The following is a 25,655-nucleotide window of genomic DNA, read 5'->3' on the forward strand; positions in this document are numbered from 1 at the left end:
CCAGGTTCAAGTAGTTCTCCCATCTCAGCCTCCTGAGTAGCTGGGACTACAGGCATGCGCCACCACGCCAGCTAATTTTTTGTATTTTTAGTAGAGACAGGGTTTCGCCATTTGGCCAGGGTGGTCTCAAACTCCTGACCTCAGGTGATCTGCTCACCTTGGCCTCCCAAAATACTGGGCTTACAGGAGTGAGCCACCACACTGGGCCTAGTTCCCTGCTTTTGGATGACAGTGATCTTCATCTGATCTGCACCTGTCTCCCCCATTAGACACTTCTCCAGTCTTTGCTGACAGTGGCCTGCTTTTATTTATTTAATTTTTATCACATGATTTTTTTTTTTAAATCCCATAGCTTTTCATAAAACTTTTTTTGGAATAACTTTTTTTCATAACTTTTTCCACAATTTTTTTCCCACAATTTTTTTCCACACCTTTTTTCACAACATTTTTTAATCCCATCGCGTAACTTTTTTTTTATCCCATAACTTTTTAATCTCATAACTTTTTTTTTTTTGAGATGGAGTGTCACTCTGTTGCCCAGACTGGAGTGCCATGGCACGATCTCGGCTCACTGCAACTTCCGCCTTCCAGGTTCAGGTGATTCTCCTGCCTCAGTCTCCCAAGTAGCTGGCACTACAGGGGTGTGCCACCGCTCCTGGCTAATTTTTTGTATTTTTAGCAGAGACGGGGTTTCACCGTGTTAGCCAGGATGGTGTTGATCTCCTGACCTCGTGATCTGCCCACCTCGGCCTCCCAAAGTGCTGGGATTACAGGCGTGAGCCACCATGCTGAACATCTCATAACTTGTTTAATCCCATTATTTTTTAAATCCCATAACTTTTTCCGTTTGTGTTCTTTTAATAAACACTTGCATAGTTATATTACAATTTTGTAAAACTAAAAACATTATCTCATGCCAATTGTGCCCAGTATTTGCACAATCTCAATACCTTTAATACTATGGTTTTCAAGACACACAAAATAAAATTTTAAGTCAAAAACAGCACTTTGCAATGATAATTTATTACATTACAGTAGCATCACAGCAGTATTCAATAATGCCACTTTAGGCAAAAGTCTTTCAGTATTTCCATATAGATTCTGTTTACAAGAATTTGTAAATTGGTAAAAGTTATTCTAAGAAAACTTGGCAAATAAAGCTTTGGACTGGAATTGGCATTTCTTTCTCTACTTTTCCTTCTCCAGTTTCTTTCTTTTAAGCTACAGTATTCATATTTTTTTTTTTTTTTTTGAGACGGAGTCTTGCTGTGTCGCCCAGGCTGGAGTGCAGTGGCCGGATCTCAGCTCATTGCAAGCTCCGCCTTCCGGGTTTTTACGCCATTCTCCTGCCTCAGCCTCCCGAGTAGCTGGGACTACAGGCGCCCGCCACCTCGCCCGGCTAGTTTTTTGTATTTTTTAGTAGAGACGGGGGTTTCACCGTGTTAGCCAGGATGGTCTCGAACTCCTGACCTCGTGATCCGCCCGTCTCGGCCTCCCAAAGTGCTGGGATTACAGGCTTGAGCCACCGCGCCCGGCCAGTATTCATATTTTAAAATGTTTTAATTTGGCCAGGTGCAGTGGCTCACGCCTGTAATCCCAGCACTTTGGGAGGCCAAGACGGGTGGATCACGAGGTCAGGAGATCGAGACCATCCTGGCTAACACGGTGAAACCCTGTCTCTACTAAAAATACAAAAATTAGCCGGGCGCAATGGCGGGCGCCTGTAGTCCCAGCTACACGGGAGACTGAGGCAGGAGAATGGCATGAACCCGGGAGGCGGAGCTTGCAGTGAGTGTAGATTGCGCCACTGCGCTCCAGTCTGGGCGACAAAGCGAGACTCCGTCTCAAAAAAAAAAACAACGGTTTTAATTTATTTCAAAACATTAAAATAACAGTACATTTTTTAATAGTTATACTATTGTAAAATGACTCCTTAAGATAAAGTTTTAGAGAAACTATATTCTGGATAGAGCTGATTTACATTTTGAAATTTTCTGAAAATCAGCTTTGGTTTTAAAATTGATTTTTTTTTTCATTTCTGGAAAACCTATCAGGTTTAATCAAATACTTTAAAAATGATTATCACATACTGCAATCTTTAAATAAACAGGTATTTTGATTCTTTACCTCCTACAAAAATTCAAATTTATTCAATTGAACTCACATTTTAAAATTCTATATTTCTGCTGAACTCTGACCTTCTAATGTTGCCTTCTAAGCAAATTGAAAGCTGCCTTATACTGAATGAGGAAGAGAATACTTGGCTGAATGAGGTATTGCAAAAGAGTGCATGCACTTTGAAGAAAGACTTAAGTTATTATCATAGGATTTCCATTCTTTTTAGCTATTTCTTAAATATATGACAAAATACTTACACAAAGAGTGGTATTTCAGTTAATATAGTAAATTTATTTCCAGATTGACATTCAGTTTGAATATGCCAGTATGTGATTTAATCCATAGGTACCTGATGAGCACATTATTGTCAGATTGGTTACAGATGCTAAACGCTATCTGAAGGTCATTTCTAGTCATTTATATTTAATCTGAATGTGATGGTGTCTAACCTGGAACCATTCCAATGGGGAAACGCTCCCCATATCAGACAAGTGTAAGGTGAGGCAGTGCCGAGACCCCTCTCTAGCTTGCTCTCTCTAGCTGTGCATGCCCCTGAGCCTTCTCTAGTTTGGGGGATACTTTGCTCTGGCTTATTTATGTTGCTGCCATTAACCTTCAGTTTGTTTATGTCCACTTCTTCACCTGCTTGATTAATTGGTTTTCTTTTCTTCCCCCACATATTTTATTATCTTGGAGAAGGTGAGACATACCTTAAAGTTTTTTAATAATCTGGTAATAACTTTCAGAGCAGGCATGTGGGATTTGGGGCTTTTTTCTTTTCTTTTCTTTTTTTGGTTGTACTTTAAGTTCTAGTGTACATGTGCACAAGGTTTGTTACATATGTATACATGTGCCATGTTGGTGTGCTGCACCCATCAACTCATTATTTACATTCGGTATTTCTCCTAATGCTATCCCTCCCCCAGCTCCCTACCCCCTGACAGGCCCTGCTGTGTGATGTTCCCTGCCCTGTGTCCATGTGTTCTTATTGTTCAACTCCCACCTATGAGTGAGAACATGCAGTGTTTGGTTTTCTGTCTTCGTGATAGTTTGCTGAGAATGATGGTTTCCAGCTTCATCCACGTCCCTGCAAAAGACATGAACTCATCCTTTTTTATGGCTGCATAGTATTCCATGATATATATGTGCCACATTTTCTGAATCCAGTCTATCATTAATGGACATTTGGGTTGGTTCCAAGTCTTTGCTATTGCAAACAGTGCCGCAATAAACATATGTGTGCATATCTCTTTATAGTAGCGTGATTTATAATCCTTTGGTTATATACCTGGTAATGGGATTGCTGGGTCAAATGGTATTTCTAGTTCTAGGTCCTTGAGGAATTGCCACACTGTCTTCCATGATGGTTAATTTACACACCCACCAATAGTGTAAAATTCCTATTTCTCCACATTCTCTCCAGCAGCTGTTGTTTCCTGACTTTTTAATGATCGCCATTCTAACTGGCATGAGGCCACTGGTATCTCATTGTGGTTTTGATTTGCATTTCTCTGATGACCAGTGATGATGAGCATTTTTTTCATGTATCTGTTGGCTGCATGAATGTCTTCTTATGAACAGACATTTGTTTTTCTTTTTTTTTTTTTGAGACAGAGTCTGGCTTTGTTGCCCAGGCTGGAGTGCAGTGGCCAGATCTCCACTCACCGCAAGCTCCGCCTCCTGGATTCGCGCAATTCTCCTGCCTCAGCCTCCCGAGCAGCTGGGACTACAGGCGCCCGCCACCTCGCCCGGCTTATTTTTTTTTTTTGTATTTTTAGTAGAGACGGGGTTTCACCGTGTTAGCCACGATGGTCTCGATCTCCTGACCTCGTGATCCGCCCGTCTCGGCCTCCCAAAGTGCCGGGATTACAGGCTTGAGCCACCGTGCCCGGCCATTTGTTTTTCTTTTTAAGACAGTTTTACTCTGTCACCCAGGCTGGAGTGGAGGGGCATGATCTTGGTTCACTGCAACCTCTGCCTCCCGGGTTCAAGCAATTCTCTTGCCTTAGCCTCCCGAGTAGTTGGGAATACAGGCACCCATCAGCACACCCGGCTAATTTTTGTATTTTTAGTGGAGACGGAGTTTCACCATGTTGGTCAAACTGTTCTGGAACTCCTGACCTCAAGTGACCTGCCCGCCTCAGCCTCCCAAAGTGCTAGGCGCGAACCACTGCACCTGGCCTGGGATTTGGGCTTTTGAATGCTCAGTGTGGTGCTCTCAGAGTCGAAGAGATGAAAACAAAACAAAACAAAACAAAACAAAACAAAACAAAACAAAACAAAACCCAACCAACCTTTAGGTTTTTCCCTAATGGCAAAGATCAGTAGACCACATAGAAGTTTGTGATTTGGTCGGGTGCGGTGGCTCATGCCTGTAATCCCAGCACTTTAGGAGGCCGAGGCAGGTGGGTCACGAGGTCAGGAGATCAAGACCATCCTGGTTAACACGGTGAAACCCCATCTCTACTAAAAATTGCAAAAAATTAGCTGGGCGTGGTGGTGGGCGCCTATAGTCCCAGCTGATTGGGAGGCTGAGGCAGGAGAATCGTGTGAACCTGGAAGGTAGAGCTCGTGGTGAGCCGAGATCGCGCTACTGCACTCTAGCCTGGGCAACAGAGCTAGACTCCATCTCAAAAAAAAAAAAAAAGAAGTTTGTGATTTTTGAATTAATTCACTGTGGTTTAAGAGTAGGGAACATGGAGTTAAGAGAAAATAAGTTCACATTATAGTTGGAAGTATTGAAGCTATTTTTTCAGAGGAGCTAACTGTAAAAGATGTGAAGATAACCAAACAGATGAATGACCAAGATGTTCTGTCCCTCATCTCTTGAAAATCAAATGGACACTTGGCCATATTCATTGGGCTCTTGATAACAAAGGCACTTTGCTCAATAAACAGTGGAAAGACTAGATGAACAAGGTAGGCTGCACACTGAGGAAGGCAGGCTCCTCTGAAGGAGGCAAGAGAGAATTTTGGAACATTCCAAATGCTCACCTCGGGGGGAGATTGGTTCCAAATGGACTCAAGGCTGGTGGAGGTGGCATTTGAGGCTGGCTTGAAGATTAAAGGTGGTAACATCCATCCATGTGGGGGAGGCAGGGGGATCAGTGAGGTCATGGCCAGTTTTATGAACTCACATAAAGTACTTTTCAGGAGCACAAGGATCCTGGTGGGGGGCAGGTCCTGGGGGTACACGGGGCTAGGAGATGACCTATTCATCTCTGGCTGTGATTCGGTATTTCTTCCATAGCTAACTTGCCTGGGGGACTCCTGCCAAGCCAGAGGAGCAGGGCAGATGGAGCCAGATCCTGTTGGGGGTAGGCATGGAGGGTAGTGGGGGGCACTGAGACAGAGCACCCTGGCTGCTGTTAGAGAGCTGTTCAGTCATCACACCTACTAACCCCCAGTTGGCCAGTCAGGTCTGTCCAGGTGCTGTGACTCACCTTGCTGGCTCAGAGGAGACACTGAGTGGGACTGTGGGGAGCATAGGCCTAGAGGAGTCCTGCAGCCGAGCATTCGGCTTTTGCTCTGCCAATGATGCAGTTGATTAGGGGTCTGCAGCCTGTTTCCTAATGCTCCGAGATTCTGTGCCCAGCCCAGGTCCCTCTGTTCTGGAAACAAAGGACCAGATCCCCATATTTCCTTCTTGTTCTTTTGTTTTTGTTTTTGAGACAGTCTCTCTCTCTTCTGGAGTAAAGTGGCACAATCTGGGCTCAGTGTAGCCTCCATCTCCAGGGTTCAAGTGATTCTCATGCCTCAGCCTCCTCAGTAGCTAGGATTACAGACATGCACCATCATGCCTGGCTAATTTTTTTTGTATTTTTAGTAGAGACGGGGTTTCACCATGTTGCCCAGGTTGGTCTCAAACTCCTAGCCTCAAGTGTTCTGCCCCTCTTGGCCTCCCAAAGTGCCAGGATTTCACACATGAGCTGTTTTGTTTTAATTTCTTGTTTTTATTACCACGTAAGTTTTCTACTCCAAGAGTGCAGGCCTGTGATTGAAGTATCCTAAGTAGAGCTGATAACATTTCCAGATGTAGGGAATAATGGACAGAGAAAAAATATCTTGATGGGATGGGACATTTTGAGGAGAGTAGGCATTTTCTAAAAACTCCATTCTTAGCTACAAGACTTCACATTATGAAATAACTTGGTTGCTCACAAAATAATCTTGCTATGTGTGTTGAATAGCCCTCAGAAAAATAGTTTTTCAGCTCCGTGCGGTGGCTCATATCTGTAATCCCAGCACTTTGGGAGGTCGAAGAAGGAGGATCACCTGAGATCAGGGTTTGAGACCAGCCTGGCCAACAGTGAAACCTTGTCTCTACTAATAATACAAAAATTAGTCGGGCATGGTGGCATGTGCCTGTAATCCCAGCTACTCAGGAGGTTGAGGCAGGAGAATCGCTTGAACCCAGGAGGCGGAGGTTACAATGAACGAAGATCAAGCCACTGTACTCTAGCCTGGGCAACAGAGCAAGACTTGCTCTGAAAATTTAAAAAAGATAATACTTTTTTCCCTCCTCTGAGGATTCCTGTGTCTAATTGTAGAGTTCAGTGGGAACCCAGGATGCCAGGAGGGCCCTAAAGCCTAGCAGGGTCTATGGCTAGGAGTTCCAGCCTTCCCTCAAGACTCATGCCTGGCCAGCAGCTGAACCCCTGGCCTAACCTATTAGATTCAGTTGTAGACATTGTTAAGGCAACACCAGGTTCCATGGTCACAGTAGACTTGTAAAGATACAAAGAGAACTTGGCTCGTCTTCATTTCCACCAGACTCTGCAGCACTTGCTCTAAGCAGGGAAGGGATTTGGGTTTTCAGAGGCCAGGGCTGAAGGGTCCAGTGAGCAGGCAGTCCTTTCCCTGAAGAGAGGTGTAGCCACTTCCCCCAGACCCAGCTGCTCTGGCCAGGCCTTGGCTGTCTGGTGTTTTTCTCTTGTCCAGCTTAGCTGGTCAGCCAACTTTTTCTACTGTCTGCCCATCTGGCCTGTTGGATATTAGAAGATCTCTTGAGCCAGATGCTTGGGCCAAAAGTAAGGCCAGAGACTGGAGAGAGGCTGGGTGGGGCTCTGGTCAAGCAGGTAGGTCCAATTGGGGTCAAGAGAGAGGCTCCATGTGACCCCAAGTCCTGAATCCTAGGATTGTTCCCAGCTGCTATTCCCCAGGAAAGAAGTCCCACAACTTCCAAGTTGCCAAGAGCCATAGGGCAGATGTCTTACCTCTGTTTTCTTGGGTGGTTTCTTGGTTGGGCAGATGTTTCTGGAGGTAAGAAGTTGGGGTGGGGGTGGAGGCCACAGTTTATTCTCTTTTTGCCTCCAGAGGGTGCAGAGAGGCTTCTAGTTGGGTGACTTCATCTTCCTTGAAAAGGCCTGAGTCAGAAACACAGCCAACAGGGCCAGGTGCAGCGGCTCACACCTATGATCCCAACACTTTGGGAGACCAAGCTGGGAGGATCACTTGAGCCCAGGAGTTTGAGACCAGCCTGGGCAAGATGGCGAGACCTTGGCTGTATAAAAATTTAGCTGAGGCCGGGCGCGGTGGCTCAAGCCTGTAATCCCAGCACTTTGGGAGGCCGAGGCGGGCGGATCACGAGGTCAGGAGATCGAGACCATCCTGGCTGACACGGTGAAACCCCGTCTCTACTAAAAAATACAAAAAAAACTAGCCGGGCGAGGTGGCGGGCGCCTGTAGTCCCAGCTACTGGGGAGGCTGAGGCAGGAGAATTGCGTGAACCCGGGAGGCGGAGCCTGCAGTGAGCTGAGATCCGGCCACTGCACTCCAGCCTGGGCGGCAGAGCGAGACTCCGTCTCAAAAAAAAAAAAAAAAAAAAAAAAAAAAAAAAAAAAAAAATTTAGCTGAGCATGGTGGTGTGTGCCTGTAATCTCAGCTCCTTGGGAGGCTGAGGTGGGAGGACTGCTTGATCCCAGGAGGTCAAAGCTGTAGTGAGCTATGATTGTGCCACTGCAGGGGAGAAGGGAAGGGAGGAAAGGAGGAGAGACGCAGATAGCCACATTGTACACTGCCCAGACTGCTACTTCCTCATCATCGTCCTCAGGTTCTTGCCTCCCTGATTCTGCCTGCTGCCCTCTTGTACCTACTATGGATTCTCTTCTCCTTTCACAGGTGGCTTGTTCCCTAGGGCCAAGTGCCCTTCCTAGGGGCTGTGCTGGGAGAAGGCTCAGACTGGGCTTTTCCTTGAGGTCTGGGGAGATGGAAGATTGTTGGAATGAGCTTCAGCACTTGGCTCATCCCGTCCTGGGAGATTCTTACCAGAAATTGAATGACCCTTTCATATGTTTCTTCCCACACAGAATACAGAGAGGGAACATGTGTGCGTGTGTGTGTGTGTGTGTGTGTGTGTGTGTGTGTGTGTGTACTATGATAATGTACATAAAACAAGTCTGCAAGCATTCATAAAAAACTCAGGAGAGAGGTACAGCGTGGCTGGGAGATACTTCCCTTCTGTACCTTCTGAGTTTTGGACTATGTGAATAAGTCATCCTTTCAAAAAGTGAATAAAAGTTTAATTTCCCCCTTTCTCTCTGTGCCCCCATCCCCAGCGAAAAAAAATGGGCTTAGAGAATCAGCTATACCTTGGTGTTCAAATCTCAGCTCTGAGTGATCTTAGGCAAGCACTTAACCTCTAATACCCCATGTTTTTCATCTACACAATAGAAGTGATAATAGTAACTGTCTCCTATGGTTCTTGTGAGGATTAAGTGGGATTGTTAGTGTGGTGCCTGGTAAAGCACTCAATAAATGTTCAAATAGTGGTAGTCATAATGGTTGTTTGTTTGTTTGTTTTTGAGATGGAGTTTCGTTGTTGTTGCCCAGGCTGGAGTGCAATGGTGTGATCTTGGCTCACTGCAGCCTCCACCTCCTGGCTTCAAGCGATTCTCCTGTCTCAGCCTCCTGAGTAGCTGGGATTACAGGCATGTGCCACCACACCCAGCTAATTTTTGTATTTTTAGTAGAAATGGGGTTTCTCCATGTGGGTCAGGCTGGTCTCGAACTCCTGGACTCAGGTGATTTGCCCAGATCTGCCCACCTTAGCCTCCCAAAGTACTGTGATTATAGGCGTGAGCCACCATGCCTGGCCAGTCACAATGGTATTAACAATAGCAATATAATCTGCTCTCTCTGGGCCTCTGTTAGCCAGCTATAAATTTGATCTTTTTTCCTGTCCATTGCATCCTTACTGAGTTCTTTTAAAAACAAATGAGGCCGGACGTGGTGACTCATGCTTGTAATCTCAGCACTTTGGGAGGCTGAGGTGGGTGGATCACTTGAGGCCAGGAGTTTGAAACCAGCCTGGCCAAAATGGTGAGACCCTGTGTCTACTAAAAAATACAAAAAATTAGCAGGGCATGGTGGTGTGCACCTGTAATCCCAGCTACTCGGGAGACTGAGATGGGAGAATTGCTTGAACCTTAGAGGCAGAGGTTGCAGTGAGCTGAGATAGCACCACTGCACTCCAGCCTGGGTGAAAGAGTGAGACTTTGTCTCAAAAAAAAAGAGAAAAGTGCTTGTGCAGTAGGGTCTGTTCTGTTGTACCTCTGTCATCATCTGGCTAGCCTGCTGGTCTTGGGAGAAGAATAGAAGATGTAGGGCAACACCATTCCAGTGACTTGCAGACTTGCAGACAGAAGAAAAGCAATCTGGCCAGCCCAGCCTAGATCAGCTGAATTCTTGTACATCTGCAGATGGGTGAACAATCATAAATGATTGTTGTATCAAGCCACTGAGTTTTGGGGTAGTTTGTTATGCAGCAGTAGCTAACCAATACATACTATGATCTACCTTCCCAGTCCCCCTCCTCCTTCTCCAGTTATATCACCATTTCAATTGTTACCAGTTTAATCATTCTCATTTCATTAATTATTGATGGTATAACTTCTCTCCTCTGCCTTTTTTTTTTTTTTTTTTTTTTTTTTTTGAGATGGAGTCTTGCTTTTGCTGCCCAGGCTGGAGTGGAATCGTGTGGTCTCAGCTCACTGCAACCACCATCTCCTGGGTTCAAGCAATTCTCCTACCTCAGTCTCCTGAGTAGCTGGGGTTACAGGTGCCTGCCACCACACCCAGCTAATTTTTGTATTTTTAGTAGAGATGGGGTTTCAACATTTTAGTCAGGCTGGTCTTGAACTCCTGACTTTAGGTGATCCACCTACCTCTGCCTCCCAAAGTGCTGGGATTACAGGTGTGAGTCACTGCGCTTGGCCGAGCATTTGTTTTTAAAATGGAAATGCATTTTTTAAAAATTAGCATGGACCCAGTTATGGCATACAGAATAAAGTCTACAAAAGTGTGAAGAAACTCTTCTTGATATTCTTGACATTGGAAGAAGTCAAACCTCATGGAATGCTCTCAGTGTCTTTTCCTACAAACCCCAGTGTCTTCCTGGTGATTCTCACATTCTCGTCTCTCATGTCCACTTGGTAATCTGTCGTTTTAGTTTAGAAATGATTCAGGAACCTACTCAACCTCTCCTTGTAAACGCCACTTTTATGAAAACAGTCATTCTTCCTTGCCTGTAGCACCACAAAAGTTCTAACTGGGTTTCTTTTTTCATTTTCCCTACTTCATTCTGCACGTTTTGCAGAGGCTACTGTATTAGTATGTCTTGCGCTGCTATAAAGAAATACCTTTATATGGCCAGAGCCAGAGGAAGTTGGGGGCATGCTACACACTTTTAAATAAACAGATCTTGTGAGAACTCACTCACTATGCAGTACCAAAAGGGGATGGTGCTGAACCATGAGAAACTGTCCCCATGATCCAATCACCTCCCACCAGCCCCCACCTCCAACACTGGGGATTATAACTGACATGAGATTTGGTGAGGACACAGATCCAAACCACATCAGTTACCTTTCAATAAGAAGATCTAGTTGTATTAAATGGGAAACTATGGAATTGCCAATATCCAACCTCTCTTGACCTACAAAAATTTGCAGTCTAACACAGGTCGCCATGACACTGCTACCTAGCTCTTGGGTCTGTGTTGACCTCTCATGACAATGGTTTTTTGAGAAGAACTTGCTGTACTTTGTTTCCTAATTACTTCCACAGAATTAAATAAGTGGGGTGGTATCCAGAATCTCATGTCCCATCGATGTCATTTGCTGGGTAACCAACAGCGAAGATCAGATATTTATGTCTGAAATGCAATGTTCAGATCAAATAGTAAAACGTCTCCATGTACACATGTTACACCTCCTTGCAATTATCAATTAAATACTATTCTTTCTGAAGTCACTACACCATTTCTCCCAGTATAAAATTGTCTACAAAATCTCAGAGTTGGTTCTGCATTACTAATTTTGAGTTAAGTGACCTTAGACAAATCGCCTACCTTTTTAAGCTTCACTTTTCTCATATAAAAATTGGGCATATTAATAATAGTTAACTTGGCCAGGCATGGTGGCTCACGCCTGTAATCCCAGCACTTTGGGAGGCCAAGGTGGGAGGATCACAAGGTCAGGAGATGGAGACCATCCTGGCTAACACGGTGAAACCCTGTCTCTACTAAAAACACACACAAAAAATTAGCCAGGTGTGGTGGTGGGCACGCCTGTAATCCCAGCTACTCAGGAGACTGAGGCAGGAGAATGGTGTGAACCTGGGAGGCAGAGCTTACGTGAGTCGAGATCGTGCTACTGTACTTCAGCCTGCGTGACAGAGCGAGACTCCGTCTCAAAAAAAAAAAAAAAAATTAACTCATGAAAGTTAAAATAAAAGTGCATATAACATGGTAAATAGGGTGACTTGCACGTACTAAGTGCTCCATGGAGTACATTGTACATTTAAAAATAACTCAAAGAATGAAAATGAATTGTTTGTAGTTCAAAGGATAAATGCTTAAGGGGATGGATACCCCATTCTCCATGATTTGCTTATTTCACATTGCATCCCTGTACCAAAACATCTTATGTACCCCATAAAAATATACACTTACTACGTTCCCACAAAATTTTTTAAAAAGAGAAAAAAAGTAAAGATTTTTTTTGTTTGTTTTTATGTTTTGCTTTTTTTTTTTTTTTTGAGACTGAGTCTCGCTCTGTAGCCCAGGCTGGAGTGCAGTGGCGTGACCTCAGCTCGCTGCAACCTCTGCTCCTGAGTTCAAGCGATTCTTCTGCCACAGCCTCCCAAGTAACTGGGATTACAGGCGTGCACCATCACGCCCAGCTAATTTTAGTAATTTTAGTAGAGACGGGGTTTCACCGTGTTAGCCAGGATGGTCTCCATCTCTTGACCTCGTAATCTGCCTGCCTCAGCCTCCTGAAGTGCTGGGATTACAGGCGTGAGCCACTGCGCTCAACCTACATTAAAAAAAAAAAATTATTTATTTAGAGACGGGGTCTAGCTCTGTCCCTCAGGCTAGAGTGCTGTGGCCCAATCTTGGCTCACTGCAGCCTCTGCCTCCCAGGCTCAAGTGATCCTCCCACCTAAGCCTCCCAAGTAGCTGGGACTACAGGTGTGCCACCCAGCTAATTTTTGTATTTTTTTGTAGAAACAGGGTTTCACCATTTGCCCATGCTGGTCTTGAACTCCTGGGCTCAAGTGATCCACCAACTTTGGCCTCCCAAAGTGCTGGGATTACAGGTGTGAGCCACTGTGCCTGGCCTATTTTTATAGAGATGGGGTCTCGCCATGTTGTCCAGGCTGGTCTCAAACTCTTGGACTCAAATAATCCACCCACCTTGGCCTCCCAGCCTGCTGGCATTACAGCTGTGAGCCACTGCGCCTGGCCTATTTTTTTTTTTTTTTTTTTTTTTTTGAGATGGAGTCTCGCTCTTATTGCCCAGGCTGGAGTGCAATGGCGCAATATCGGCTCACTGCAACCTCTGCCTCCTGGGTTCAAGCAATTCTCCTGCCTCAACCTCCTGAGTAACTGGGACTACAGGCATGCGCCACCATGTACAGCTAAGTTTTGTACTTTTAGTAGAGATGGGGTTTCATTATGTTGGCCAGGCTGGTTTTGAACTCTTGGCCTCAGGTGATCCGCCCGCCTCAGCCTCCCAAAGTGCTGGGATTACTGGCATGAGCCACCGTGCCCGGCCTGCGCCCGACATATTTTTATAGAGATGGGGGTCGTGCCATGTTGCCCAAGCTGGTCTTCAAGCAGTCTTCCCGCTTTGGCCTCCCAAAGTGCTGGGATTAAAGGCGTGAGCTACTGTGTCTGGTCTAAGGTCTTTATTGATAACGTTTTGAGTGATACTGATTAAGAAATAAAAAAGTTTTATCTTAGGTATTTGTGTTAGCTTTTTTATTTTTGTATAACAAAATACCACAAGCATAATGGCTGAAGAAAATAACACGTATCTCACAGCTGGGCACAGTTTAGCTGGGTCTTCTCAGGGTTTCTCATCACTATAATCCAGGTGTCAGCTGGGGCTGCAGTGTGTCAAAGGGCAAACTGGGGAAAAAGACTAACTTCTAAGCTCCCTCAATGTGGCTGGCAGAATTCATCTTTAACTGTGGGACTGAGATGTGTTTCCTTGATTACCTTTGGCTCTGAGTTGGGAGCTGCTCTCACCTAGGGACTGCCTGCAGTTCCTTGTTACCTGGCTCATCTGTAGACTGTCTTATGACATGGCAGCTTGCTTCTTTAAAGCCAGCAAGGGCTTCTACAGTCTGCTAAGATGGTATCTTATATAGAACATAATCACAAGAGTGACATCCCATCACTTTTGCTATATTCTTTTGGTTAGAAACAAGTCAGGTCTCCCATCCCAGCACTTTGGGAGGCCGAGGTGGGTGGATCACTTGAGGTCTGGAGTTCGAGACTAGCCCGGCCAAAATGGTGAAACCCCATCTCTATCAAAAATACAAAAAATTAGCCAGGAGTGATGGCTAATCCCACCACTTGTAATCCCAGCTACTAGGGAGGCTGAGGCAGGATAATCACTTGAAGCTGGGAGGTGGAGGCTGCAGCGAACTGCGATCACGCCACTGCACTCCAGCCTGGGTGACAAAGTGAGATTCCATCTCAACAACAATAACAACAACAACAACAACAACAACAAGAAACAAGTCAGGTCTTGCCTACACCCAAAATGAGGGGATTGTATAGGGTGTAACATGGGGGATGTGTGGAGATCACGGGACCCATTTTAGAATTCTGCCTCCTATAGTATGCTAATAATCTCTAATAGATGTCTAATAATCGGCAGAGAATATTTTCAGTTTTATCTTCATTGAGTACCTTTTTAGATTTATAACTAATAAAATACTATTTTATATTAATTACATTTCCTTAGCTTTCTTGTGAGGGTTTAGAAGTCAGTCTATACATTTATCCTGGCCTGTATTTTTCTGTGGGCTTTCTAGGGTGTGATGTGAGTACACAGAGTTTACACGCACCTCACTGAAACCCTTTTTTTCCTTGCAGCACTGTAAGGGCTGTGGTAATGTAGCCTGGGTGCGGTGGCTCACACGTGTAATCCTAGCAGTCTGGGAGCTCGAGGCAGGCAGATCACTTGAGGCCAAGAGTTCGAGACCAGCCTGGCCAACATTGTGAAACCCGCATCTCTACTAAAAATACAAAAATTAACTGGCCATGGTGGCGCATGCCTGTAATCTCAGGTACTCAGGAGGCTGAGGCAGGAGAATAGCTTCAATCGGAGTTGGAGTTTGCAGTGAGCCGAGATTGCACCACTGCACTCCAGCCTGGCGACAGAGTGAGACCATCTCAGAAAAGTAAAGAAGTCTTCCGTTTGCACAAAGGGAAAGTAACATAATTGTTTAAATTAACCAGAAGTCTGTAATTAGGTTAAGCAAGGGCTAAATGTTGTCTGTTCGTCATTAGAAACATGTGACGATGGTAGTGCTGGTGATGAGGGTGACTGGGCTCAGAAATGATCATAGTGCACCTAGGTTTTGAGGCCTAATTTTCTAGTTTCTAGAAATGAGGTTAGAAACAAGAGTTCTGATCAAAATCTCCCTTGGCTATTACTGTTAATATGGTTTGCATCTAGAATGACACAGAAAGCTCATTACCCACATCTTGTCTAATAGCAGCGAGGAAAACAGAGTAGGGATTTAGCCTTGGGTAATGAGGAAGGGTATGAAGCAAGGTTACTGACATTTCTAAATGTCTGGAATCCGATTTGAGGCTGGGCACGGTGGCTCACACCTATAATTCCAGCACTTTGGGAGGCCCAGGTGGGAGGATTGCTCAAGCCCAGCAGTTTGAAACCAGCCTGGGCAACATGGCAAGACCCCATCTCCGCAAAAAATGTAAAACCTTAGCTAGGCATGGTAGTGCGCACCTATGATCCCAGCTACTGAAGGGACTGAGGTGGGAGGATCCCTTAAACCCAGGAAGGTGAGGCTGCAGTGAGTCATGTTCACACCACTGCAGTCCAGCCTAGGCCACAGAGTGAGACCCTGTCTCAAACAGTAGATAATCAACCCGATTGTGGCAGATGAAAAAGTTGGCAATTTGATTTGGAGCTCATGGAAACTTTCTCAAGTTCATGATTAGTATTTTCCCATATTTTGAATTTCTAGGACGAGGAGACTGGCTTTCACAGAGGTTTGGGTTGGTTCAGTTTTCTTCAGAAGAATTTCAGAATGCACTACAACAGGAAAATCATACTCTAGATGGAATAAAGGTCAATCTGTATACCAGATACATCTATGATATATATGTAGCTACTTTCTGATTATGTATCAATTAAATAGATCATAAATGTGGACTGATGGGACTTTGAGAGATTTGTAACTGAAGCTGCCTTCATGCTTGTTAGAATGGTGGGGTGGAAGAGTTCCCACTTTTAAAGGAGAAGTACAAGAAGACCCTTAGGCCGGGCGCGGTGGCTCACGCCTGTAATCCCAGCACTTTGGGAGGCCGAGGCAGGCGGATCATGAGGTCAGGAGATCGAGACCATCCTGGCTGACACACTGAAACCCCGTCTCTACTAAAGAATAAAAAAAATTAGCTGGGCGTGGTGGCGGGCGCCTATAGTTCCAGCTACTCGGGAGGCTGAGGCAGGAGAATGGTGTGAACCTGGGAGGCGGAGCTTGCAGTGAGCCAAGATTGCGCCACTGCACTCGAGCCTGGGCGACAGAGTGAGGCTCTGTCTCAAAAAATAAATAAATAAATAAATAAAATAAAAAGAAGACCCATAACGGTTAGCAAGATATATAGAACACAGGGGACCTAGCAGCGTACTTTTCCAGTCAGGTGAGCTGGGGCTGAAATCTCGTCTTTCCCACTGATTATGTGATCTTGGGCCAGATTGATTTACTACTTTATTTTTTCGTTTATTTGTTTTCGTCATGACTGGGCCTTTCTATGCTGCAGGTTAGTCTTGAACCCCTGGCCTCAAGCTGTCCTCTTGCCTCATCCTCCCAAAGTGCTGGGGTTATAGGACTGAGCCACTGTGACTCACCCAATTTGCAATTTTTAATGGAGGGTGAGGGAGTCATAAGAACAACAAAGATGGTAAAGGGAATTTGAGGAGAAAACAAATAAAATAACAAGGTGAACATAAAAACTGCCTGAGTTCTTTTTACTGACTCCCTCATAAAAAGGTGATTTTCAGATCGAATATTTTTGCAGACATTGCCTTTCCTTCCTTACAGTGCTTATTTTTTTCACCTCCAGGTTCAAGCTCAAAGGCCTAAAATTTTGCAAACATCTGATGAAGAGGAAGATTTCTGAGACTGTGCCAGCCTATTACATAAAGGAAACATAACCGAGAATTTTGTCTAAAGGTTTTTATTTGAAACAAAGCAAGAGCTTCTTTTCCCCACTCCAAATTAAAACACAGCGCAACAGGGGCCACATTTATTTGGCAGGACAGTTCCAACATGTGAACATTCTCCACCTCACTGCGGTTGGGACGACTTGACTCATAAGCAGCTGTTCTTACACAAAATATTAACGCGAACTACGTGTCACACAAAAGGCAGTGGTCTTGATTGTGGATGTGGGCCAGCATGTTCTATGAATGCTGAAAGGTGGGAGGAGCACAAATAAAAGCCACTCTTTAAAAAAACCAAATAATTCAAAGTAGAATTTTCTATCCCCACCCTCTCCCCACTCCCACCTTCTCCAATAATAGAAAGTAGCATCCAGATCTGGTTTGTATCCCGACCACTCACAAAGTGTTGTCCCATAGCACTTGCATCATCAGGGTTATGGATAATCACAGTTCATTTGCTTTGAAGAGATGTGTGTCTACTCCTTCCTCCTCTTCTTGCCTTCATGCTCATGTTCTTTGGGGCTGCTGCTGAGGGTCTTTGAGAGCCACCAAGCTGTCTGGCTTCTTCCAAAAACTTGTCCAAACCAAAACGATCTTTCTCAAACTGAACTGGTCCTTCTCATCCTCTCGGCCTCTCTGCCTGTGGTCTGAACCAGAAAACTTGTCGAGAACAAATCTAGGAAACAAGAGAAAAGACTATGAACTACTTTGTTTTCACTGGTGTAAACACTGAAACGGAGTTGTACGGCTTGATACCTGTTGGTCTTTATTCTGGCTTCTAGGTCATCACCAAACATGTCCTTGTCTAGATTTTTACTGGACCTATAAATACTCTGGGCCATATCTTTACCACCTCTCCAGGCTTGGTCATAAACATTATAAATTTCATCTTCTCCACCTGCAAATCCACTGACCATACCCTATAGGAAGATGAATGACATTAAATAAAAATGTAAACATTGTTTATCAAAAGATGAATCTGACAACATTCATGTGAAGCATCAACTCTTGTTAATTTGTAGCTCAAATTTTCCACAATCTGAACTGCAAATTTTAAAAAGGTCTTCATTGGAATATGCGTGGTGGCTCAGGCCTGTAACCCCAGCACTTTGGGAGGCTGAGGAGAGTGAATCACTTGAGGTCAGGAGTTCAAGACCAGTCTGGCCAACATGGTGAAAGCCCGGTGTTCTCCCTACATGCAGAATCGCCCCCCAGTTCTTGGAGTTGGGGCTGCCACCTCTGGTTCCTTCTGAGCCAAGGTCACCGGGTGAGCCACACACTGGCAGTGTACCCTTTACTCCTTCAGCTGCCCATGTGACTGTGTCTGCTGCTCTTCCTTGGCACTGGCTAAAGCTGAGTTTAAAAAGGCCACCCGCAGGCAAGATGTGCACATTCTTGTAGGTGGATACACAGGACAAACGGGGCAGGGAGCAGGAGAGGAGCCCTTCCTTTGGGGCCTCAGAGGGCGCACCTGTGGGTCACAGGTAAAATGATGTCTGACTACTGGCTCCCAGGGAAGGCATGAGGTTCCAGAGAAACCAGAAGGCAGGAAACTAAGAGCATAAGGGGGTCTGGGAGGGACCACAGTGGAAGGCGGCAAAGGTGGGGCAGCTGGAGTCAGGCTCATCATGGCTGCCCAGCTCTCCAGGTCCTCCAGAATGCTCAGCATGGGCCGAGGCGGCTGCTCCTCCTCTTCCTTCCCCCTCCTCTTCTTCACCTCCTTCTCCCCCCTTCCTCCTCCCCTTTTCTTTTTTTTTTTTTTTTTTTTTTTTTTGAGACGGAGTCTCACGCTGTTGCCCAGGCTGGAGTGCAGTGGCGCGATCTCGGCTCACTGCAAGCTCCGCCTCCCGGGTTCCCGCCATTCTCCTGCCTCAGCCTCCTGAGTAGCTGGGACTACAGGCGCCCGCCACCGCGCCCGGCTAATTTTTTGTATTTTTAGTAGAGACGGGGTTTCACTGTGGTCTCGATCTCCTGACCTTGTGATCCGCCCGCCTCGGCCTCCCAAAGTGCTGGGATTACAGGCTTGAGCCACCGCGCCCGGCCCCTCCTCCCCTTTTCCTTCCCCCCTCCTCCTCTTCATCCCTCTCCTCCTCCTCCCTGCCCAGTCCATCTCCTGTAGGGGGTGGGGGTGTTCAGAGGGGTCCTCAGACAACCCAAAAAGGGAGGTACTGTGGCCCACCCTTGTCCCCACCCTCACTGTGTAACTGTGGGCCAGCCCCTTCCCAGAGGGGAATGAGCAGCTGTTCTTTATTTTCATTCTTTTTTTTTTTTTTTTTAAGAGCCAAGGTCTCAGTGTGTTGCCCAGGCACAGTCCCACTAGCCATCAGTGCGGGAGTTCTGACCTGCTCCCTTTCTGATCTGGACCAGTCTACCCATCCTCAGGCAACCTGGTGGCCCCCCTGCTCCTGGGAGGTCACCATATCAATGTCGAACTTAGTGCAGACACCTGGTAAGCATAATGACCAGCTGTTCTAAAGGTCTCTTCCAACTCCTCACTCCTACACTGCCAGCAGTCCCCGATTCCTCCTGGGGCTCTCTCCTCTTCCTCTGAGTGGTCTCCTGTATCTTCCCCAGGGAGAGCCATGAGGCTCAACTGGGCCTGTAGCTGCTGGTTCTGCTGGCTGGCAGCTTCCAGGTGCTCCTAAGGGGCCAGGAAAGAGGGTGAGAAGGCACGGAGATTGCCAGGTTGTCCCCCTCAGGGCCCAGCCCTCAGTAACTACCTCATCTGGGTCTCCTGAAACTCTTGGCAGACCATCTTGGCCACTGTTTTGCCCTGAGCTTCCTGTTGCTGCAGCCGATCCATGAGCTGGGTCTGCAGCAGTAACCGTCTGTGCAGCACCTTCTTCTCAGAGGTCAGCTGCTGATAGGCGGCCACATACTGCTGCAGGTGACCCAGGTACTGGTCTGAGCCTCTGCAGAGTCTGAGCCTCTTGGCTCTTCAACTCCACCTGAAGCTGGTGGCTGGCTTCTAGATTCTGGGCCCATAAGTAGGGTAGCGAGGGCACTGTGGGGCTGTTGCCTGCCCAGGCTCCTGGCCCCTTGCTCCAGGCCTAAGTGACTGCATCCATTGTCTTGCCTCCTTCCCCAGCCTCAAATCTCACACCCTTTTTCCTACCATTTAAACTGTAGGCCACAGACTGGTGGAAAAGCAGAGGGAGCCAAACACCATCTGCTAAGTGCACTACATGCCTAATGTTTCCACGTATTATCTCATTTAATCCTCAGCACCTCTGCAAGGAAAATGCTAACTTCGTTTTGAAGTTAAAGAAACCGAGACTTGGAGATGCAAGGTAGTTCAATGGTGAGCAGTGGAGCTGAGGCTGGAATTCAGTTTCAATCTAAGGAGCCTCTTATACCATTGTCTCTTTCCCTGTGATTGGGGAACTCCATGCCTCTAGCTGGGATAATGATGTTCAGACCTGGGAGGAGCCCCGGGCTACCCACCTCTAAAATTCAGAGGGCAGGAAGCAAGAAACAGTTACAGCACTGCCCTGGAGGGTGCTGCGGTCACCTGTCCCCTAGGCTGGAGCTGTCTCTGGCCTCGCACCTCCGTTCCCCAGAGGCTGGTGCCTGCCTCCCAGCCCTTCTTTGATGGGGAAGGGGTTACCATCTCCTTCATTCTCAGTCAGCTGCTCCTTCAGCTTGTGGTTCTGGGAGAGCGTGCAGCTGATAGTGGTGCGGTCATTCGGGAAGGATTGCCTGCGCCTGATGGTGGTGCGGTCATTCTGGAAGGTTTGCCTGTGCACCTCCGCCTGCTCCTCCCAGAGCGTGGCCTTCCATTCCAGCAGCTTCTCCTGCTCCTGCAGCCTCTCCTGCTCCCAATTCAGCTGACGCAAGCCCTGATTGTCTTCCACCTGAGCTTGGAGTTGTCCTGCCGGACTCTCCAGCTCCTTCTGCAGGTGCTCAGCCTCGGCTTGTAGCTGCTGCTCCAGCTCTCAGGGCCCTGCTAGGGACTCTAGGCATGAGGATTCGGCTGAAAAAGGAAGCAGACAATAAGTGCCTCTGGATTCTCAAAAAAGAACAAAACAAAACAAAACACCCTCCTCTTGGTCCACAACTCCTCTCAGGCTTCCCACACTTGGCCTCCCTGCTAATGATTCCTCGCACCCGGATGGTAGTCAATCTTCCAAGCCACTTTCAGACAGAGAGCGCTGTGGGTGGCTGACAACTGGCACTCCTCCTTCTTTGCTGATGGGGACACGGAGGCTCATGGAGATTACAAGACTTGCTGTCTCCTGGCACTGACCTCTTTCCCTCTGCCTCAAAGTCCTTCCATGCACCCACCTCCCTGGGGCATTCTAAGCCACCCCTACAGCCCTCTGATGCCGGTCCTGCTTCCAGGTCACGCCAACCCCAGCTCACCCATCTGGTTCTTCAGTTCAGCCAAGCTTGTCTCCAGCTTCTGTACTTGATGCACTCACGCTACTTCTCCTCCTTCAATGTGCGAACCTGCCCGAAGCACAGGGGAAAGGGCCCTGGAGAGATGGACTGGTGGCTGGACAGGCTACTATCTCCCTCTGTGCTCCTACCTCCACAAAGCCCAGACCCATGACTACCTCTGGTTGTACTATTCCCATTTTACAGATGCCCAGAAAGATCCAGTGACCTATTTAAGGTGGGGGGCTGAAGGGTCAGGTCTCACCTCCTCTGACATTTTCCACATCCTTTCCTGCCACCGGGCCCTCTCTCCTTTTATATGTTGAGCATATTCATCTCTCTCTAGCTGGAGTTGTTTAAGTGACTCCATCACCTGCAAGAATGAGCACAGCAGTTAGAAAGGGCTGTCAGTGGTCCTCACCTGCTCTGACATCTGCATCCTCTGCCACCATATGGCGTGCTCTCCATGGAGATACTCGGCATACTGGTCTGTCTCCATTTGCAGATACTGCACCCACTCCATCACCTGTGAGAAAGGACACAGAAGTTAGGAAGGGCTGTCACTGGTCCTCACCTACTCCTGGCCACCTAGGATCATCTTCCTTCCATCTACCTGCTGAAGTGTGAGGTCGGCGATCTCCAGTTTGTTTTTCAGCTCCTCGAAGTCATGCTGCATCGCTGCCTTGTGGATCAGTATGACTATAAGCTGCTCTGCCTAAGCTGAGTTCTCCTGCTTCAGCTCCTTATTGCTGTTGCTATGGCCAATGGCAGCAGAGAAAGGAATTAACGAAAAATAGAAAGGATTGCTTTGGTGATCAACCCTCTACCCTTGCCCCACAACCACAGAACTGTGGTACTGTAAGGGTCCCCAGGAATCAAATGTCACAGGTGACAGGCCAGAGAGAAGACATGAGTTGCCCAAGTCTATAGCATGAGTTGGGGCACAGATGGCACTAGAGCTAGCGGTGCACGCATGCAAACCTGTACAACCACCTCACCATACTCACCTGCACCCCTCCCACCTCGCCCACGCTACCCATGCTAAGGGCCCCAGACCTCCCATTCCACCTTCCCCCATCCTAGGTGTTCTTGCCTAACTGCAGCCTGAGGGCATCTCTGTCTCTGCTTAACTGGTTGTTGTCCTGCAAATACAGAAAGGTGAAGTCAGGATACAGCAGGCAGAGGAGCAGCTGGCCGACCAGGAAGACAGCTACAGTGACTATTCCAAAGCAACACTTCATCACTCTCAATCATGCCTGACATATTTTCAAGGCATTTCCAAGCCCGTGGTCTCATTTGTTTCTCAAAGAACTCAGTAAGGGTGGAAGGGACACAGAGAGAGATCGAATTTATAGCTGGCTAGCAGAGGCCCAGAGAGATCAGAGAATATTGCTATCGTTCTTACCATTATGACTACCCCTGTTTGAACCTTTATTGAGTGCTTCACCAGGCATCATGCTAACAACCCCATTTAATCCTCACAACCACCATAGGAGACAGTTACTTTTATCACCTCTATTGTGTAGATGAAAAACATGGGGTATTAGAGGTTAAGTGCTTGCCCAAGGTCACTCAGACAGAGCTGGGATCTAAACATCCAGGTATATCTGATTGTCCATGCCCCTGTTTTCACTGTGAGGCAGGAAAATAGGGTCTGGAGGCAGGGAACATAAGGCCAGTTCACACTTCAGCTATAACAGGAAATATCCTCTCCATAGGGCATATGCGTAAATGACTTTGTAACTTTACTTCATCCTCTCCAGTTACATAGGGCGTACCTGAAGTAACCAATGGAATCCTCTAGGGGGGTCATTAAACCCTCCAAAATTTTGTAACGGGGTCCTTAAGCCCCTGTGCTTGGGCGCGCTCCCACACTGTGGAGTGTGCTTTCATTTTCAATAAATCCCTTCATTCTTTCCTTGCTTTGTGCGTTTTGTCCAATTCTTTGTTTAAGATGCCAAGAACCTGGATGCTTTCCACCTTTAACAGCTGGGGGGTGGGGGCACAGATAGAAAGGGGAATAATCTTGTGTTCACTTTTTGAAGAGTACATTTGCATAGTCCAAAACTCAGAAAATACAGAAGGGAAATATCTCCCTGCCACACTGTTCCTCTCTCCTGAGTTTTTTACGAATCCTTGCAGACATGTTTTATGTATAGTTTCATAGTACACACACACACTAACACACACACATACACACACACACATGTGTTCCCACTCTCTACACAAATGGTAACATACTAAAGATACTCTTCTGTATCTTCTTGGTACAAGTATCCTAACCCCCACCTAGGACTTGGTCAATGCCACAGTCAGGTAAGGGCAGGGCAGGCATTTGGCCTCCAAGCTCCATGTCCAGTACTTGCTCCCCTCAGTGCTCCCCAACTCACCCACAGCAGCCAACACAGCCCTAGGCTGCCTCTAATGACCACACACAAAAGCAGTGAGAAATGGCCCATGCTGCCTTCTGGGTGGGACATGCCTTCCTGCAGAAGGGACCTTTAGGCTCACTCCTCCATCTGGAAAGCCGGGCTGCCAGGGTATGGTTAGACGGTTGACTCACCCTATTTGCCTTCTTCTGCTCCCTCTCCAACTCTCCCACACGCTGTGGGAAATACTGCAGGCGGCTGGTCAGATCCTCAGCCTCTTCTGGAATGAGAGGTTGAGATGGGGCCCAAAGGACTTCCCCTAAAGGCCTGTCAAAGTGTCAAGTTGAAGGATGATGGGGTGCCCAGATTCCCACCTTCAAACTGCCTGGCAGCATGCTGGGTGTAGTACAGTGCTGTCTGCAGCTGAGTTTTCTCACATGTAAGGATTTGTAGGCCGGGCGCGGTGGCTCAAGCCTGTAATCCCAGCACTTTGGGAGGCCGAGACGGGCGGATCACGAGGTCAGGAGATCGAGACCATCCTGGCTAACACCGTGAAACCCCGTCTCTACTAAAAATGCAAAAAACTAGCCGGGCGAGGTGGCGGGCGCCTGTAGTCCCAGCTACTCCGGAGGCTGAGGCAGGAGAATGGCCTAAACCTGGGAGGCGGAGCTTGCAGTGAGCTGAGATCCGGCCACTGCACTCCAGCCCGGGCTACAGAGCAAGACTCCGTCTCAAAAAAAAAAAAAAAAAAAAAAAAAAAAAAAAAAAAAAGGATTTGTATTGCATGAACCTGAGCCTTTGGGATAAAAACCAAGGCAGGCGTGATGGTTATTGCCTGTAATTCCAGTACTTTGGGAGACTGAGGCGGGTGGATCACCTGAGCTCAGGAGTTCAAGACCAGCTGGCCAACATCATGAAACCCTGTCTCTACTAAAAATACAAAAACTAGCTGGGCATGGTGGCAGACACCTGTAATCCCAGTCACTTGGGAGGCTGAGGCAGGGGAATCGCTCGAACCAGGGAGGAGGAGGTTGCAGTGAGCCAAATTGTGCCACTGTATTTCAGCCTGAGCAACAGAATAAGACTCGGTCTCTAAATAAATCATTAAATAAATACACAATGCTTTCCATTTAATGAGCACTCAAAGCCCTTTATCAGTTTAAAATAAATACAAGCCCCTTGTAAAGTAAGGCTAAATGCTAAGTGGTGGGGGAGAGAAAAAGGACATAAGTAACTCCTACTCTCATAAGGTTAATGACTAAATCCTATTTTTTGCACGTTCTTGAACTGCATATAAAGTGTCTCAATTTTTACTTAACATTTTTCTTGAAATATACTTATTTTTTGACACTTTTTATTTGACCTAAGAAATACCATTAATGAAACAATGGTTTGACGTGATAGGCATTTCCCTCCTAATGCGCACTAAAACACTTAACTATTTGAAAAAAGAAGTATCTTTGTGTATCAACTAATATATTCTCCTCGGCCACCGTTGGTACACGGGCCACATTTTGTTTCTCAAAGCAACGAGATGATTTCTGAGGTCATTTGCAGCTCGAACACGGAATGACTTTGTGGTGATCGAGTAGCCAAAAGTTCACGGAATGCACTGTCACAATTGTGATTCCGCTATAGCGCCGTGCATCCATCCAACACTTGTTTAATACCTAATACCTTAGACTGTCCTAGGCTGTGCACACAGAAGACTAAACCTCACTTCCTGAGTTGAAGTGCGGGAATAGAGGAGTAAATCATTTCTCCTCTATGTGGTTAAGTGCTGCAGCTCAGGTAACCACCGGCACACAGAGAAAGGGCGGTTTCTGGAGACAGGGCGGAGAGGAGACCGTGGGTGGGCATTTCCCAGAGCAGCCTCTGCCAGCCACTCTAATTTGATCACTTTGCCACGAAGCAGCAGCTGCGGTCAACCTCAGCCTCCCTCAGCAACCTGAGTGCCCCGCCCAGGTGCCTTACTATTGGTCTCGTGGAGCGGGATGGGCAGCTCTGCCGTGCAATCCTAGCTCGCAGCCCTTGCTCCGCGTGTACTCACGGGAGGACTCGCAGGCGTTACCGCCCTCCTGCG

At 46.9% G+C, this 25,655-nt stretch overlaps 2 protein-coding genes and 1 long non-coding RNA gene across 3 annotated transcripts in view; all 3 read right to left on the minus strand.

Annotated features, from left to right (window-relative positions):
- VPS33B (VPS33B late endosome and lysosome associated) overlaps positions 1-5,184 on the minus strand; it is a 33,104-nt gene extending 27,920 nt beyond the window's left edge. Inside the window, exon 1 of the mRNA XM_050797654.1 lies at positions 5,113-5,184. The gene's annotated coding sequence lies outside the window, so the exon portion shown is untranslated. The remainder of the gene's footprint in view (positions 1-5,112) is intronic.
- Positions 5,185-16,797: 11,613 nt separating this feature from the next.
- Positions 16,798-19,944, minus strand: LOC126959238 (puff-specific protein Bx42-like). The gene is made up of 5 exons (XM_050798159.1): positions 19,930-19,944; positions 19,579-19,707; positions 19,273-19,467; positions 17,583-17,746; positions 16,798-17,502 (listed from the first exon to the last, which is right to left on the minus strand). The coding sequence occupies exons 1-5, from the start codon at positions 19,942-19,944 to the stop codon at positions 17,334-17,336; spliced, it is 672 nt and encodes a 223-aa protein (XP_050654116.1). The 3' UTR covers positions 16,798-17,333.
- A 331-nt stretch (positions 19,945-20,275) lies between these two features.
- LOC126958942 (uncharacterized) lies at positions 20,276-24,018 on the minus strand. Its single transcript, XR_007727411.1, has 4 exons — positions 21,817-24,018; positions 21,469-21,729; positions 21,189-21,275; positions 20,276-20,799 (listed from the first exon to the last, which is right to left on the minus strand). It is a non-coding gene; the product is annotated as an uncharacterized LOC126958942 (long non-coding RNA).
- Between the last annotated feature and the right edge of the window lie 1,637 nt (positions 24,019-25,655).

Source organism: Macaca thibetana, chromosome 7 (genome assembly GCF_024542745.1).
Source record: "Macaca thibetana thibetana isolate TM-01 chromosome 7, ASM2454274v1, whole genome shotgun sequence".
Classification (NCBI taxonomy): Eukaryota; Metazoa; Chordata; class Mammalia; order Primates; family Cercopithecidae; genus Macaca; species Macaca thibetana.